This window comes from Aedes albopictus, chromosome 3, assembly GCF_035046485.1.
Source record: "Aedes albopictus strain Foshan chromosome 3, AalbF5, whole genome shotgun sequence".
NCBI classification, from domain to species: domain Eukaryota; kingdom Metazoa; phylum Arthropoda; class Insecta; order Diptera; family Culicidae; genus Aedes; species Aedes albopictus.
The window spans coordinates 318,520,999-318,538,531 of record NC_085138.1 but is presented as its reverse complement, the minus strand read 5'-3'; the positions used below and the strand labels follow the sequence as shown (position 1 = coordinate 318,538,531).

Here is a 17,533-nt window from a genome sequence, read left to right as displayed (position 1 = left end):
AAGACGTTTCGGCATTTTTTTTTTCTGCGCACTTTAGCCTATATTTTATTATCATTTACATGAATCTTATAACTATTCATGTAAAATTTGACAAAAAAAAGTGCAAGCAAGCGAAATTTCCCATATTAAAGCCCATTCAAATTTCAACCGTGTTACAGAGCGCGTGGGCTCAACCAGTTGCATCAAAATTGTTCGCAGTAATTTTAGACGCAAAAGGGGATTGGTGCTATAATATTTAAATTTTTCCATACAACGTTGATCCTCAGGAATCTAAAATGGTGTAATTTGACAAGATCGCTTAAATTTTTGTTCTTTTACACATATTAATCGCTTGCATCGATTTTGTTCACCTGCGTAATTCCAGCAATGGATCCAATCCTGATTCTGCAACACTTCCGGTAATCTTAAGTGTGGTCACAGATTATTTTCTTGCTGCCCGTTTACCTGGTTAACAAACATTTTTGATGATTTGATGTTTCGCATGCATGGGTTTGGTTTAGTTTTTGGTCACTTCCGACGGGACACCTGGAACCGGTTCCGGGACACAACCGGTTTAGATACGGTATGAAACTATTTTCCTGCTTACCGTTCATCTGGTTATCGAAAAAACCGCTCTTCGATGTTTCACATGCCTGGGTTTGGTTCACTTTTTTAATTGGCCACTTCCGGCAGTACATCCGGAACCGGTTCCGGAATACTATTAGTTCAGATATGGTCTACAACTATTTTCTTGCTTACCGTTCATCTGGTTATCTAAATAAACCGTGATGTTGATGTGTCGCATGCATGTTTTTGGTTCACTTTTTTAATTGACCACTTCCAGCGGGACAGCTGGAACTGGTTCCGGAACACAGCCGGTTCAGATATAGTCTGAAACTATTTTCCTGCTTACCGTTCATCTGGTTATCGAAAAAGCCGCTCTTTTTTGTGTCGCATGCCTGGGTTTGGTACACTTTTTTAATTAGCCACTTGCAGCAGGACATCCGGAACCGGTTCCGAAACACTACCGATTCAAACATGGTCTGAAACTTTTTTCCTGCTTACCGTTCATCTGGTTATCGAAAAAGCCGCTCTTTGATATGTCGCATGCCTGGGTTTGGTACACTTTTTTAATTGGCCACTTCCAGCAGGCCATCCGGAACCGGTTCCGGAACACAACCGGTTCAGATATAGTCTGAAACTATTTTCCTGCTTACGGTTCGTCTTGTTATCGAAAAAGCCGCTTTTTGATGTGTCGCATGCCTAGGTTTGGTACACTTTTTTAATTGGCCACTTCCAGCAGGACATTCGGAACCGGTTCCGGAACACTACCGGTTTAAACATGGTCTGAAACTATTTTCCTGCTTACCATTCAACTGGTTATCGAAAAAGCCGCTATTTGACGTGTCGCATGCATTGGTTATGTTCACTTTCTTATTTGGCCACTTCCGGCGGGACACCCGGAACCGGTTCTGGAACACTACCGGTTCAGATATAGTCAGAAACTATTTTCCTACTTCCCGTTCATCAGATAATCGAAAATGCCGTGGTTTGATGGGTCGCATGCATGGGTTTGTTGCATTTTCATATCTGGCCCCTTCCTGGGGTACCGGTCCGGAACACCTAAATGGCCATAACTCCGGAACGGCTGGACCGATCTGAACCATTTTCAATAGGAAACAATGGGGCAATTTACCCCATCGAATAAACCATCGGTCGTTAAAATCGGTTCATATTTACTATCTAAAAATGAGGTGACCTTTTTGTACACATACACACACACATACACACATACATACACACATACACACACACATACATACACACAGACATCATCTCAACTCGTCGAGCTGAGTCGATTGGTATATAACACTTGACCCCTCCGGGGGCTCTATCAAATTTTCGTTTTTGGAGTGAACATATAGCCTTTCGGTACACCTTGGTGTACGAGAAAGGCAAAAATACATTGCCGACTGCCAGGTTCAGATCGCCAACTCAAAACCATATGCGCAACCAGAGGAGTTTATCATTAAAGCTACTGACTCAAAAAACCACCCATCGTTCTGCCGAAGAACAGGAAGTTAATGCTCCCAATACAGTTCAATACCATATTAGCCTAGGAGCTCTTTCGAAGATATTAGTTTGCTCACTTATAAATTTGCTAAGAATAACGATTTGGCTTCATTTGAATAAAACTCACCACGACATTTGAAGGACCCTGAAGGTGTTTCACCTAAAATTTTCTCAGCAGTTCATTCTGGAAATTTTCAAGGAGTTTCTTTTGGGATTCCCATTTTTGAGAATTCCTTTCTATTTGTTTACCTTCATGGGTACCTTCAGAGATCTCTCCAAGAACTCCGTCCGGAGTTCCTTCTTAGTTCCCACTAAAAGTTTCTTCTGAGATTTCTTCGCTAGTTTTTTTTTCTAAGGTTTTTCTAAAACTTTTTCTACGGTTTCCTTCGAAAGTTTTTTCAAGGTTTTCTTCTCCTCTGTTCCACCAGCAGTTTCATCGGACATCTTTTCGGGGATTTTAAACGGAATTTATTTGAGGATTCCATCAGAACATCTTTCTGGGTTTCCTAAAGAAGTCTCTTTCGGGATTTCTCCAGGAATTCCTTCATGGTTTCCTCCAGGAATTCAAATATTCGTTCCGAGATCTCTGCAGGAAACCCCTTCGGCATTCTTTCAAATCCACTCCCCCTCCCCCAGGAGTTGCTTCTGGGATTCCTCCAGTTCTGTTTCGGATTCCTTCAGGAATTCCTTCCTGGATTCTTGTGGGAGCATCTTCTGGGATTCCTCGAGGCCTTGCTTCTAGGATTTATCCAGGTTTTTTTCCAGGACTCCTCCAGGAACTTTTTACGGCATTCCTCCATTCACTCTTTCTGGAATTCCTCCAGGATTTTCTTTCTTAGATTTCACTAGGAATATTATCTGGATATATTCCGGGATTCCACATAAGTTATTTTCGGGATTCCTTCAGAAATTTGTTCCGGGCCTCCTTCAATAATTTCTTCCGTGTTTTCTTCAGAAATTGAACCAGGATTTATCCAGAAGTTTCTTTCTGAGACTTTACAAATAGACCCTTCTGAGAGGAGTTTATTCAAGATTTCTCTAAAAGTGTCATCTAGAAATGCTACAGGAACTCCTTACGGTATTTCTTTTGGAATTTCCTTTCAAGATTCCTCCAGGCGTTTCTTCTGAAATTCTTCTGGAAGTTCTTTGAGGGATACCTTTTGAGATTCCTCCAAATCCTTTTGGGATGTTTTCAGAAGCCTGGGATTCCCAGTAGTAATTCCTATGAAAATGGGGAAACTTATAAAGAACACCATGAGAAATTCCTTACAAAGCTGCTAGAGGAGCTCCTTGAGAAATTGTTGGAGGAAGTCTTCGAGGAAGTCCTGCAGAAACCATATAAGGAACCCCTGGAATAATGCCGTAATGCCAAAAACTGAAAATTTTTCCTTTGCAACCTAAGCGGCGTGCAGTGCCCTATAGCAAGCAGCCAACTATTGGTCGTGAGAAGCATTTGAGCGAAATTGATTTTCATAGACATTATTCTTTCATTATTCATTATTCTTTACGCAGGATTTAAAAACCATTTGTTCAGATACAGTTGTTGCGCCCGATAGCTGTATGTCTTATGAAAGGAAGCCGGTATTCATGTCCGTTATTTGTATTTACATTAATGTGATGGAAAAAAATAGATCAAGCAATATTTTTTTTTCGATTTACTAGATAATGATACTTAATGTAAGTAAAAATTTTATTATTTTATTTATTTTTTTTTTCAATAAGCTTAGTAGAATGCTACGTAGCATATCACGTATCACGTGTCACACTTTGTCACAAAATCACAAACACCCCCCAAAAAGCTATGTCATTTATGGACGATCCCTTAGATCAAACTGGAGAGATAACTGGTCTTCTTTCGAATTTTTAAAGAATTAGTTTTAAATTTCACAAACAAAGATAATACAGTTTTCTCAAAAGTTTGGTGGTGCACTTGGCAAGGCTTCGCGGTGCACCAAATGCACCGCGGTGCAAGATCTGAAAACCCCTGAATAGGTCATATCTGTTTTGTATTTGAGATACCGTTATATTACCTAATTCCATTCCCTTTGTTTCTGTTCCTAATTATGTTTACACCATACAAAAAAAAATGAGCGAACGGAAGAAGTGATTGGAATTAGGTGATGTCACAGTAGTTACATTTTAGGTGCCAAACTTTTGAGGTACTGCAATATACAGTACGAGTGTCCCAATACTACTACTTTTTTATGGGTAGTGTATATTACCATTGTGTATATTGTAATGGCATGCTGACAAAAAATAGATAAAATTTTGCATGTAAACTTTTAGAAAGTATTTCTAATATATGGTGAACTGTGAAACTAATATTTTAAGACATCTTTTTCAGGAGAAGGTCACACACTACTGAATATACATACTATACCAATGTATATAACCAATGTATAATACATTTTACTTTTACACATTAGCATTTAGCTTCCGAAAACATCTATCATCAGCACATCATGAAACACTATCAGTAATATTCAATACATCATTTTCATCCGTAAAACCGTACTACAGTGTTTTTCCTTCTTTTGGCTTAATTGCAGAAAGTGGATATACTAGCGGAATCCGTATCGTATGTGGCTAACCCAGTCAGTGATGTAAAAGCAAACACCAAATACCTAGTACAAATTGCACATCACTACGCCAACTAGGAAGTTCACAAATATCCACCACTAGTGACAAGTGATAACCAATAGAAGAGGGAGGCTTAAATATACACACACACACCGCCACACAGCCTCGACCTATGCGTAGCATAGTACCGACGAAAAGTTTACTGATATTAAATATTCAGTAACTAATCACTCAGAGTGCAGTAGCTTGAATGAATTTCAACGAAGTGTAATCTAATTACCAAAGTAGTTTAGTGCAACATTACCGAACAAGAGAAGATTGTAGTAGAAGACGCATTGCATTTTCTTGTAACAAGTCGCATTGAGCAAGTTCGGTCTCCGATTTAGGAGGAAACGGCTCACAATCAACGGAACTAGTCTTTGTTTTTTTTTTTTCATTATTGAATTGAGTTGATCAGGGAAGAGAGAAGAAGTGGCAAACCAGCATGGATCGTGATCGGGAACGGGAACGCGATCGAGATCGTGAGCGCAGTCCAAAGCGATCGAAACATGCGAAGAAACGTTCAAAAAAGAGCAAAAAATCTAAAAAGAGGCGACACGCGTCCAGCGACGAAGACCAGTCCTCATCAGACGAACGGCACAGCAAAGTTCATCGTAAAAGTGGCGAAGAAAGTGGCCGGAGCAGTGCCACCGGGAACGGAGGCGGCGACGGCCGCTCCAAGGAGGGAGGCGTGGTCGAGTATTCGGATGTAAGTTCGGATGATTTCTCTGCACCGGAAGCGGGTGAGATTGAAACCGACGGCAGTGTCTCACCCTTCGCCGGCGTGGCCGGAAATGAGTCTAGCAGCAATTTTAGTAGGACGATCAGTAGCAACGAAAAAAACGCTGCGACGACAGTTCAATTGTACAGTAAAAATTCTACTCAAATTCAGCACGACCGCCTGATGACGATAGGTGCGGCTTCGTTGCCATTTCCTAGTTCATCTTCGTCCTCGTCGGCACCGGCAGCGGCAGCAACATCCGCAGCGCCTCCGCCGGCGAACGTAACAAATGAAAACCGCGTCGAAGTATCCAGCACGACGATGATCGTGCCGATTCCTTCTTTGGCCGAACTCATATCGCAAGGAGGCACTCCTACCGGTTCCGTTACTGTGACGGACGAGGGTGGGCGAAGGGTCAGCATCACTGCCACGTCGCCTGTTAGCCAATCGCCACATTCGCATTCTTGCCGATCGAAACGTAAAAACTCAATATCATCCGATACTTCCTCTATGAAACAGGCCTCCAAGCTCCAGCTTCATCTTGAAACTCCGGCTTCGCCAACGGAAGAACCGGAACCGGAGGGCGGTATGATGATGGACGAAGAGTTCGTCGAAGAGGAAGAAGAATATGAAATCGTGGAAGAAGAGGAAGAAGAAGAGGAAGAAACCGTAGGTCGCAAGCGAAAGAAGAGCAAAAAAGACAAGAAACATAAGAAGAACAAGAAGTCGAAGAAACGGAAGAAGAAACGCGCCAAGTCGATATCAAGCATAGAGACCATATCGGAAAGTGAGAATTCGTTGCTCGAATATATGGAATCGCTTACGCCACCTCTTCAGGGCACCCCCGACTACGAGAAAACCTACACACCGGTTCGGAATGAGGAAAGCCTAACGCCACTCTCGCCAGGTGAGTTATGATGGTTTGCGTTGTAATTTCTATTTTAAACTTTAGTTGGAATACAGGGGTGGGTAAAAGGTTTTTATCGTTGTTTTCATTAAAACTTTATCTGGTTTAACTTTCTGTTCTTACACCTCAAGTCACGACGTTGTTGAAGATGCACATATTTCATATATAAAATCCATATGTTGACATATTTTACGCTATATCAGCCAAGATATAAGCTGTTAGAATAGAATTGAAATGGTGGCGCCTCTATTGTTGAATTGGGATAACCGGAATAATCGTAATTCAATAACAGTAGCGTAACTTCCCCACTCCAATAGACATAGCTGTAAAGGCGTGGGCATGCAGCATTGTGGAAGTGCTCATAGAACACTAAGCTGAAAAATAGGCTTTCCCCAGTAGGAATGTTACGCCAAGAAAAAGGAGAAAACGTGCTACTTCCCACTTAAAAATTCAACATCAATGATTTATATAGAGTGATGCATGTCAATATATGTGTATTGTGTATACAGGGTGTTAGGTTCATGAGTGCAAACTTTTTAAAGGGTGATAGAGGACCATGAATGGTAAAAAAAAAGTTCTACGCATATGGTCAAATCTCAACCGTTACGTAGTTATTGAACTCCCCATGTTTTTGACTCTTATTGCCTTAACTGGCTATAACTTTAAAATGGTCAAACTTATCGCAGTTTTTTCACTCTTATTCGAAAGATTATTAAATTTTCTATCAAATGGCATCTTTGAATCGATTGGTTTAGTTAAATCACTAAGTTTTCTAGAACAAAATAGCTAAAAATAGTGTGTTTTTATTTGTTTATGTCTATTATCTTTGAAACATGCGTAATAAATTAAAATTCTTTCTTTGGCAAAGTTGTGGCCCCTGTTCCACTTTACAATTCGTTCTTTGACGCCAAACTTCTAACTCTTATCGTTTTCTTGAAATTTTGATTTAAATGTGTGGCACAGTGCGCAAAAAAGTGCTTACCATGAAGATTGCAAATTTCTGATCTGAAATGCGACACGCTAACACCGCTCAGCACAAAAGTGCATAATTTCCAGACTACACCAAAAATGTGTAACCCTTGCACATTCACAAAATCAGCTCATGTGTCCGCAAAATCGTTAAATTCGCAAAAAATTTTGTACAGAAATCTAGCTAGGTTTACTAGTGACCTTGGAAAACAAAAAAAATATCGACATTTCGCATCTAGACGAGTATACGAGCTGTTTTTGAAAATGTGTAACTGCAACACATTTTTGTGTGGTCTGGAAATTATGCACTTATGAGTAGGGCTTACACATTTTAGTGCTGAGCGGTTTTACTGTGGATGTTTAAATCGAAATTGCAAGAAAACGATAAGAGATAGAAGTTTGATGTCAAAGAACGAATTGTAGAGTGAAACAGGGGCCACAACTTTGCCAAAGAAAGAATTTTAAATTATCACGCATTTTTCAAAGACAATTGACAAAAACAAATTAAAACACAAAACTTTTAAGCTATTTGCTCTAGAGAAAACTGAGTTATTTAACTAAACCAATCGGTTCAAAGATTTGATCAAATTTGATAGAAAATTCAATAATCTTTCGAATAAGGGTAAAAAAAACTGCGATAAGTTTGACCATTTTAAAGTTATAGCCAGTTAAGGCAATGAGAGTCAAAAACATGGGGAGCTCAAAAACTACGTAACGGTTGAGATTTGACCATATGCGTAGAACGATTTTTTCACCACTTATGGTCCTGTATCACCCTTTAAAAAGTTTGCACTCAGGAACCTAACACCTTGTATACTTATGCAATACGCCATTCTACGCATAATTGTCTCAAATGAAAATGAACTGTTCTGATGATTGCTACTAACTTCATTCAGGATACAACATTCATATTGTGATCCACATTTTTGTATTTTCTTCAAATTGTCATGATATTTTGAAGAACAGTTGGGTTATGTAACAATTTTCTTCATTCTCCAAATTTGCAATTGCACAAAGCTTCTAATCTAACGTTTGTTGTTACCTGTGCTGTTGAGAAATTTGAAACATTTTTTTTGCATTGGGAAGGCCCGTAATGGTGGTTCTTCTGCTATTCTGCTATTCTGCTATTATCAACGCATCCCCTGGCTTTCGCCCATCTGCGTTGTCTTTTCACTAGGCAATACGTCTACCAATTGATGTTTATGGGCTTGCCGGACCAAGTCATGTAGCTAAGCCAAACACCCCACCTACAACTGTTGGGTAGGCACCATTGTCCCGCCCACTGGTCTTTTACAGCTAGTTGAAGGTGCATGTGTGCGTGTAAGTATTGGTGTATGTGTGTTAGTGTTGGTGTATTGTAGGCGCCAACTCGTTCTAATCCACTCTGATTGCTAACACCCTATTGAACCATTACTCTTAAATCTGGCAATCTATGAAATAGAATGACTTAATCGCCTGTACATAATAGTCAGTTAATCAAACAAGGAATATTAGTATTAAAGCGAAGATACAATGAAGCAACGCCCCGAATCTCGAGAGCACAAACCCCAAGAACCAAATGACAGGCTGCGCGAACAGTCGATCGACTGGCCACCACCAGTGAATAACCAATCGAGCAAACCCTCCAGCACAAACTGCCTCCGGCTCTCACGACCAGCGCCCAACAAATCCGAGGCACCGCCCAGCCAAAGCTTCACCTTAAAACCAAAATCTAGATTGCAGAGCACAATACTTCCCAAGTAACCACGCAGCTCGGGCCGCAAATCACGCACAACACGTCACAAATAAGACAAACACTACCCCGCCCGTATAACCGAAACCGATCTAGGGTAGAGAAGGGCCTCTTTCCACTCCAACCCGGACTCAACTGCACCCACAGGATAGCGCACCCCACACACACACACACACTGCACTCTTGCATCCATTACGACTTGAGCCGCACGGTCACCTGGGTTGCTTCTATCTGCATGACCTCACCCAACCCGTAACGCAGAGTTTAAATCCCTCTCTTGCATTACAAAGCAGTCCCTCTTCCCAAAGTTTGTGCGTGGTAGTGCGTGGTATAAATGAGATTATAAAGCTGAAGAAATCGTCACCAACACAACCGCCAACAATGAGCACTCAATGGTGTCGGCCTTATCAACGACGACCCCCTCCAGTCCCAAACCCAATTATCCCACACTACCCAAGTAACCACCCTGCTGAAGCCGTATGCACCGCACGCACAAAGCACACACACACCGACACGCACCACCCCACACAAACCACCAAGGCCGAACAAAAGCGGAAAGCGGTGCCACCACTGCTGAATCACGACTTTTTCAATATAATTCAGCAATAGTAGATCCATTCCCCGACCCTATTCAGCCCTAACGGTCCATAGCAATGCCTGTCAATATATGCGCCTCACACATGCAACCCCTGCACCCTAACAGTATGGTCACTTGAGTATCCCTGGGTTTTTGACATGATGGTCAGGGATCACAGCCATCAAAACGTTCCACTCTTTATCAGGGCTTACGACCTGTAGACATGATGATTTTTCAATAGTTTCAAGCTCTTTCGGACCTTCCGCTATAGAAGACCATCATGGCTAGCGGTGTTAAGGCCCGTAATGGTGGTTCTTGAACAAATATACCAATGAAGATTACTTTAACCAATCGAGAAATATCTTTTCTTATCGATGTAGTTTCTTTCATTGTGCATGTTTTTCTTTTCTATTATGCTAGATTTTGTATCACTTTGTGCAACTTCAAATTTCAATCATCTAGTTTACAGAGCCCGATTTTTTAAATTTTATAAGAAACATCAACAAAGTTGGTATTATTTGCTACGTTAGAATGTTATTTTTTCCTTCCTGTTGGTTAAATTAAGCCACTGCGTCCAATAGGCTGAACTTTTGTGGCATGTCCCGTTTTGATATTCGCATCTAGCCAGCTAATTACCATGTGTCAAGTAATCAGCTACTGCCACGACGTGTCGTCTCCCAGTCAGGTGCAATGGAATTAATAAACTCCAAGACCTTCCCAGGTTCTGCAGACCAGATCTCACTGGGTTGCAAGCAACCACTATTTAGAAATCTTTGCCTGCGCGTGTATAAAGCACCACAACTGCAAAGCAGATGTTCCGAGGTTTCACGTTCCGTATTACAGAAACGACAGTGATATCTGTGATATCTGAATATGGCCAATATTTTTCAAGTGATACCCGCTCGGGCAGTGTCCAGTTACTAGGCCAGTGTATGTACATAGAGCTCTCTTGTTGTAACACGAATTTAGAATGTTTACTAAAAGAGCTAGAAGAAACTTTTTTGGATATTGGGCTCAAATTAAAATGGCAGTCAAACGTTAGTGTATTTATAATTTCTGAAACAGTCTATAGTACATAAATTACACCACTTTCGCATCTCAAGACAGGCAAGGACTTCATTTGGCATGATCACTCTTGCTATGTGCCTGCACATGTACAGTTTATGGAAAAAAATCTTGTGTGGAAGTGGGAAAGGCAGAGCTTGGAGGGCTTTCCCCTTTCACAGTTCATTTTGAGACCTCCGTGCTAAATACCATACTATACGCATCCTCTCTGATTCATATAAAGGATTGTGAGTGATAGGGAAGTGGAACCATCTCGGCAGGGGTCCTATTTTGGCATATAACTGCTATAACTTAGCCAATTCTGAATCAATTGACACAATTTTTGGAACGCGATGAGATACCGTGGGGTGCCCTAATTTCGCGCGGGTCCAAATTTCGCTCACTGATAATATTTAGAGAACATAATCATAGAACTAATCGTTGCATTGTCCATATTTTACTGTAGATAGTATAGTTAAAGTGAAATTGGGACAATTGCACCATTGTTTTTATGATTATGATGTCTAAATATGATCAGTGAGCGAAATTTGGACCCGCGCGAAATTGGGGCATCCCACGGTACGTATAATATCTAGCCGTGTACAAAATTTCAAGTCAATTGGTTTAGAATTGACTGAGTTATAGCGAAGAGTGCCCAAAATATCGGCACTGCACAAGTGGTTCGCTATCCCATCGATTTCAACTTGATAGACGACGAAAGATCGAGATCCATTTTCTCAATCAAACTAGATTCAGCTGAAACAAAGAACACATTAAGTCACACTGAACTGTAAACCATCTTCTTCTTCTTTATGGCTCGACGTTCGCATTGGCACTTGGCTTGCCTCTCTTCAACTTAGTGTTCAAAGAGCACTTCCACAGTTACTAATTGAAGGGCTTTTCTTTGCCTGCCATTGCATGAATTTGTACATTGTGTGGCAAGCGCAATGATACACTATGCCCAGGGAGTCGAGAAAATTTTCCTGACCGGAACGGGAATCGAACCCGCCGTCTCCGGATTGGCGAACCATAGCCTTAACCACTAGGCTAACTGAAGACCCCTGTAAACCATATTCTAATGTTTTTGTTCTGCCAGAGTGAACTGAATGCGAAGTACCAAGAAATAGAATGTAATTATATCAATGAATTCAAACAATTTACATGTATTCTTTTTCTTTATCTCTGATCGTTAATGAAGGTCTGCAAGTAAAATTTGTGCGCAAGTTTCAAATGATCCTAGCTGTTGTATGTTGATTATTGGTAGAACTTGGGGTTATATACCTTGCGGGATAAAACAATCGAACTTTTTTTTCATTGCATCATCTGAAGGTATGCTAGGTAGGCAATACACATTCCAAATTCATTAAAGATTGGAGCACTAGTACCAAAGTTACAGCTCATTGTAGCGCGCACCCTCCATAGGGACAAGGAAAAGCGCGAAATTTTAAACGCGATTTTCTCGGAATAGTGTTTATAAAATGTGTAGTTACGGTGATCACGATATCTTGAAATGGATTCCGGATCATTTGGCCGAACGCTGTTTGGCTGAACGCCGTTTGGTCGAAAAAGATGTAGTGAACTTAAGTGATCATGCCACTGTTTCCTATAACAGTATAACTCAGAAGAACAACCTATGATTCAAAGAAGGAAAAATCTCTTGCAAAAATATTCTCGGTTTCAACGCCAACTAACCCCTTAATGGTAAAACTAGAAGAATAGCCTACGATTAAAAGAAGGAAATATATCTGATGATCATATTGGCAGCTACAATGTTACCCAGAGGTTGCTCAGCACACGCCTCCAAATAATTCAAATATATAGTTGACCGATTTGCAAACTTTTTTTTTAATTGTGTGTATTTTAAATCTTAAGATACTGAACTGAATGAAAAATTTTCCACGTTTATAATCCATGTTGAACAAAAAAGTCGATGTTTTTAGTGTAAAAAGTTTAAACAAAGTCTTTTCTTCAATCAACTATGCTCAGTACCTCGAGATTTAAAACAAATGGAAATCGTTCAACTACTTTTTTTTAAAGATATCGTGATCACCGTAGCAGCACTTTATAAAAACGCCATTTCGAGATAATCGCGTTTGAACAGTGAAGAGAATTGTCAGACAAAAGAGGCACAAAACAAGCAACAAAGAAGGTGCGACGATTACTCTTTATCCCTACTGGTAACAGATAATGACATGATCTCGAAATTTGTTGTTGCAGACAAAACGGAAGCTGAATTTGTTGCGTATTTTTCAACTCGTGAATCATCAATTATTGCTAACCCAAAGTCGAATCTGTTTGATGATAGAGCTTCACCAGAGTTGCAGTGTTTACCGACTCGAAGTTACCGTTCGAAAATCGCAATGCAAGGCTTAAAAATCTCTAAACTCGTGGTGTACGATGTTAATCTCATTATTTTCAAGTTGGGACAAACTTATGTCGCATGGGTTTGTTTGTCGCAACAAATACAGGTTGCGACATTGTCATTATTGTTGCGCGATGGTTGAATTTTGATTCACTGCGTTTGAATTTTCGCACCTGATTTCAGAGGCGTTTTTTATGGTATCGAAGGATCTCAGGTGCTTTACAGGAAGTAAGAGTTTTCCGGGTTTGCAGGGTCTTAGGTGCGTTACGGAGGTACGTGGGATTTCAGAAAGATTCAGAGGAATTTCAGCGGATTTAAGAGGCGTTACATCAGCGCTTTCGCAAGTCGCAGGTGCGTTACAGAAGATCCAAGTGGATTTCGGCGGGTTTTCGGAAGATTCAGAGAGATACTGGACTATGGTGTAATCAGAGGGAAGGATACTTCCTTTGGTAAAATCGGCATTTATCCGTTGCTAACCGTCGTTAACCGCGTCTAACTGCTGATCATATGTCATTCCCTTTGGGTGTAAGGTTAATTGGGAGGTCTGGGAAAATTAGTTAAGTATATTTGTGACAGATCAATCTGATGGTCACATTCATTTGACTAAGAAAATTTCAATTGTTTCAATAATAGTTATTTATGTAACGAGTTGCAAAAAGTTGTTTTTTTTTTCAGCATGAGTCTGCAAGCCTCGTTGGATAAATACGAAGAGTGCTGAAACAATCGAGTTTCGCAACGAGTTCCATATAAAATTGTATGCAATATTTTTTTTTCATTACACAACTAATTTGAGTTGCATAATGTTCATAATGCAATTCAAATGAGTTGCATAATGAACATCATACAACTATTTTTCTATATAAGCTAATTTCAGTTGCATGATGAACCAGTGCAAAAAAGTTGGCCATCATGATACTCAAATGAGTTGTATAAAATTGAAATTATGACACTGAATTGCATAATGTTTTAGGCGTTTGAAGAGGGCTGAAGAAAAGTAGGCAAAAATGCGTAACGCACATTACGCTGCTTTTATTACGTCACCGAAAAAAGCCAACCCACTGAAATTAATGAGTTTTCGGGGGTTTTGGATGGTCTCAAGTGCGTTACAGGGTATCCGTTGGAGTTTCAGGGGGTTTTGAGAAGTTTACTTTTTTTGACAATACATTTTGGATCACTGCTTATCTTCAGGAGGATTCCAGAGACGTCATAACGTGTTTGGGACGCTTTCAGAAGGCATCCAGGACGTTCCAGACTTATTACGCTTGTAGATACCATTACCTTTATTCAAGGGAGTTCTTGGAGAATCTCAAACAAACATTGAACTCATCACTTGACATCACATAGTTGCATGTGGCTGTTCAAGCATGATTCTATTCGCACGATTTATAAACGGGATCACTAGTTTATACCATTTGGTGTAGTTTGTCTACGAAAACTCCAACGAGTTCCTGACGAAGTCTTAGTTTGATGATGTTTCAACTGATAATCAAAATTGGGTATTTTAGCCAATAGTGGACCCCTTTAAATTTTCCCTAAACTTCCTGCTCAAATCTGTTTCTACCAGTCACCGGGAAACGATGGTTTATGTTCCTAGACAGTATGTCATTCCAAATGGTGGGATTAAGCTGGAATAAGCGATAATAAGGTGGGGCGGAGCAAGATGGGTCAGTGACATTTTCGAGCGCATTACTTATGTTTTGATTATGCTAATAATTTTGTTGGGTGACCACAATGAATATACAGAAGTTAAGGGTATTTATTGACAAATTATTCACTATTATTGGAAATTAAAAATAAAATGGTTTTTAGCCATTTTTCTTAGAGCATCGCCACGGGCGTCCCTATCTGGGTCCCTATCCCTATTTCCGGGCCCTGAATAGGGACCCATGTTCACACCGGTGGTATCTAAACGGGAATGAAAAATAAGGACGCGACATGGGATTAGCGATGGGTTTCCACATTTGGGGACCCACTCAAATCTTGCACTGAGTTGCTATTCCGATGGTTTGTGTGACGTCACTTTCTTTATTTACATTTTGCGGTGAAGTGAGCTGAGTAGTGGTGTGGAAAATGAACAGCAGTGGATAAATAGAGCAAGAGGTGAATATTGATGTACTTTGTCTTACGTGACTAGATGTTTTCCAGAACCCTATCACAAACAAACAGACGCAGCACTAATAATTCCCACGTACACCGATTCACGTTTATTTAAAAATTTAATAGTTGGCCAATTGCCCATCTGTGGCGTTCGCAGCGTTTTTGTTCAAATTTTACATGCGCTCACAATTGTCACCTAGTTTATGATTGGCCACTCTATTGGCCAAACTCAATCCTTCTAGATTGGGTGAACATGTTTCGGCGACTATGATTTTGAATAGCAAACGTAACACTTGAAAGAAATTGCTATTAAAATCATCGTCATGTGAACATAATCCCCAATGCCAAACACGCTATTTCACAAAACGCTCAGTAGGTGCCGGTAGTGAGCGAACGTCAAGCGGCAGCAAAAATTATGTGAGCGCCGTCTGCGAACAATTTGCAAACTACAGAATATTTGGTTTAAATATTCTTTAAAAAATAAAACGATAAGAGATGACTAGAGGGAGACCGGAGACGTCTGCTTGTTTGTGACGAAATGTTAGAAGTGTTACGTGTGCTTGTCTGTGACCCTTTTGTCACTTTATGCAGGATTCATCAAAAGTTTGGACATATTTAATTTGTTTTAATTTGTACTACGTCCAATAAAAAGTAAGGACCGCTTTTAGCAACGCACGGTGGAAAATCAATATGTTTTTGAAGTCCCTAATCCCAAAATAGAAACCACTGGTGGGAAGGTGGGGTGCTATCCTAAAATAGCACCCGAAAAGGAGTGGTATAATAGGGATAGCGATGAGGACTCCCGTGGCGGTGCTCTTATGCGATACATTCCATATAATCTCCATATAAACGTCCGCGGGATAAGATGGGTCACTTTTGAGTGTATTTTTAGAGCATTCTAAAGTGATTTATTCTTTATTACAAGACTATCTCATAACTCACTCCAACCAAACGGAATGAGCGTTTAAAATTGTAACATAAATTTATGACAATTTGTTTGTGAAAACATCGATTTTAAAATCAACTAAAAAACACTAAAGCGGTTAACTTTTTTATTTTCCAAAAAAAATAATTGAACGCTTACTAGTAGCTTTTGTTTATTCAGTGTGGGTAAGGAGCATATATGAACACAGAAAAAAATGGTACATATTTCCGTTTTTTCGTTGAGAAAATGTAAACTACTTAAATAGTGACCCATCTTGCCCCGCACTTTTTTCAAAGCCCAAAATCGGTCTTTTTCAAAAACTGCTCGTTATTTTCTCTTGTTTGTATTTTATTATCTTTTTATCTTGTTTGTAATTTAAAAATCTTGTTTTGTATTTTATTATTTTTTTATCGACTTTTAGCATAGGTTACTAATGTATTGAAGAGTAGAAGATGAATACAAACTACATAAAATTATTTGTATTTACAAAGTTATGATGATTCATCCTTAGGTGACCCATCTTGCCCCGCCCACCCTACAATGTATTGAACAAATTTGTAAATGTAAACAAGTCTGGGCCCAGACTCTGGGGGAACACTATTGGTTAAATCTAAGAGGGTTCACTATTACCATCGATTTAACATGTGTTACTTTTGTAAATTGTTGTGAACATTTTGTCAGTTTATTTTGTATGTTATACTAAGGTTTGTACATCTGTCCCTGAATGTTAATGTGCATTTGTAGCACTTCAAACATTTCAGGAGCGATCCAGTACAAAACACGCAAGCCGTCCCCTAACACGGACATCGAATTGTAGACGGTCTTGTGTTGTTGCCCAAATCGGAATGCCCCCCTTAGGATTAGAAATTCCTAGACCAAACACAAGCTATGTAAGCAAATGAAGTTGCAAACAAAAAGGCAATCCGTCAGAAGAAATACGATCACAGGATTGACTGATGGACCAAGAACAATAATGAAACCTCGTCATCCTGGATTCGGACTTCGTTATCCATATGGATGACTGGGCACAATTTATGTTATGTGTTGCATGTTTGTGGTTAGTGCATTTGTAATGTTCCATTTTGTTTTTCGTGTCTAAGTTCCCAGACGTGGGGCCCGATACGGAAAAACATAAATGCGCATTTGTAGGGTTCTGTTAGAAGTTGTCCAAATTGTGGTACTCATCGTGAGCACAATGCATTTGTAGTGTTCCGCACAATTTTATTCGTTACATTGGCGCCCAACGTGGGGTGTGTGCATTTGTATGGTTCGAATGTAACATGGTTAAAGAATACGATCTACCCAATAGTTGACCCCGGGGGAACCATTGTAGGATAATTTAAGTTAGAATTAAAATGATTATTTTATGAGAAATAGGTTGGGTGGGATGATGATATTCATGTTATATTCATATGCACAGATAAGTCCATATAATAATGTACATTAGAGAACGTCCACTATTTACATCACGCATTGAGAGAGAAGGAGAGTTTCAGCAAAGTGAGATTTGCCTATCCATACAATCATT

The 17,533-nt window shown here is 39.9% G+C and overlaps 1 protein-coding gene across 1 annotated transcript in view; it reads left to right on the top strand.

Moving 5' to 3' along the window:
* LOC109623260 (cyclin-dependent kinase 12) overlaps positions 1-17,533 on the top strand; it is a 39,974-nt gene that overhangs the window by 10,381 nt on the left and 12,060 nt on the right. The window contains exon 2 of the mRNA XM_029856272.2: positions 4,602-6,299. Within this exon, the coding sequence (XP_029712132.2) occupies positions 5,117-6,299 (1,183 nt within the window). The 5' untranslated portion in view covers positions 4,602-5,116. The remainder of the gene's footprint in view (positions 1-4,601; positions 6,300-17,533) is intronic.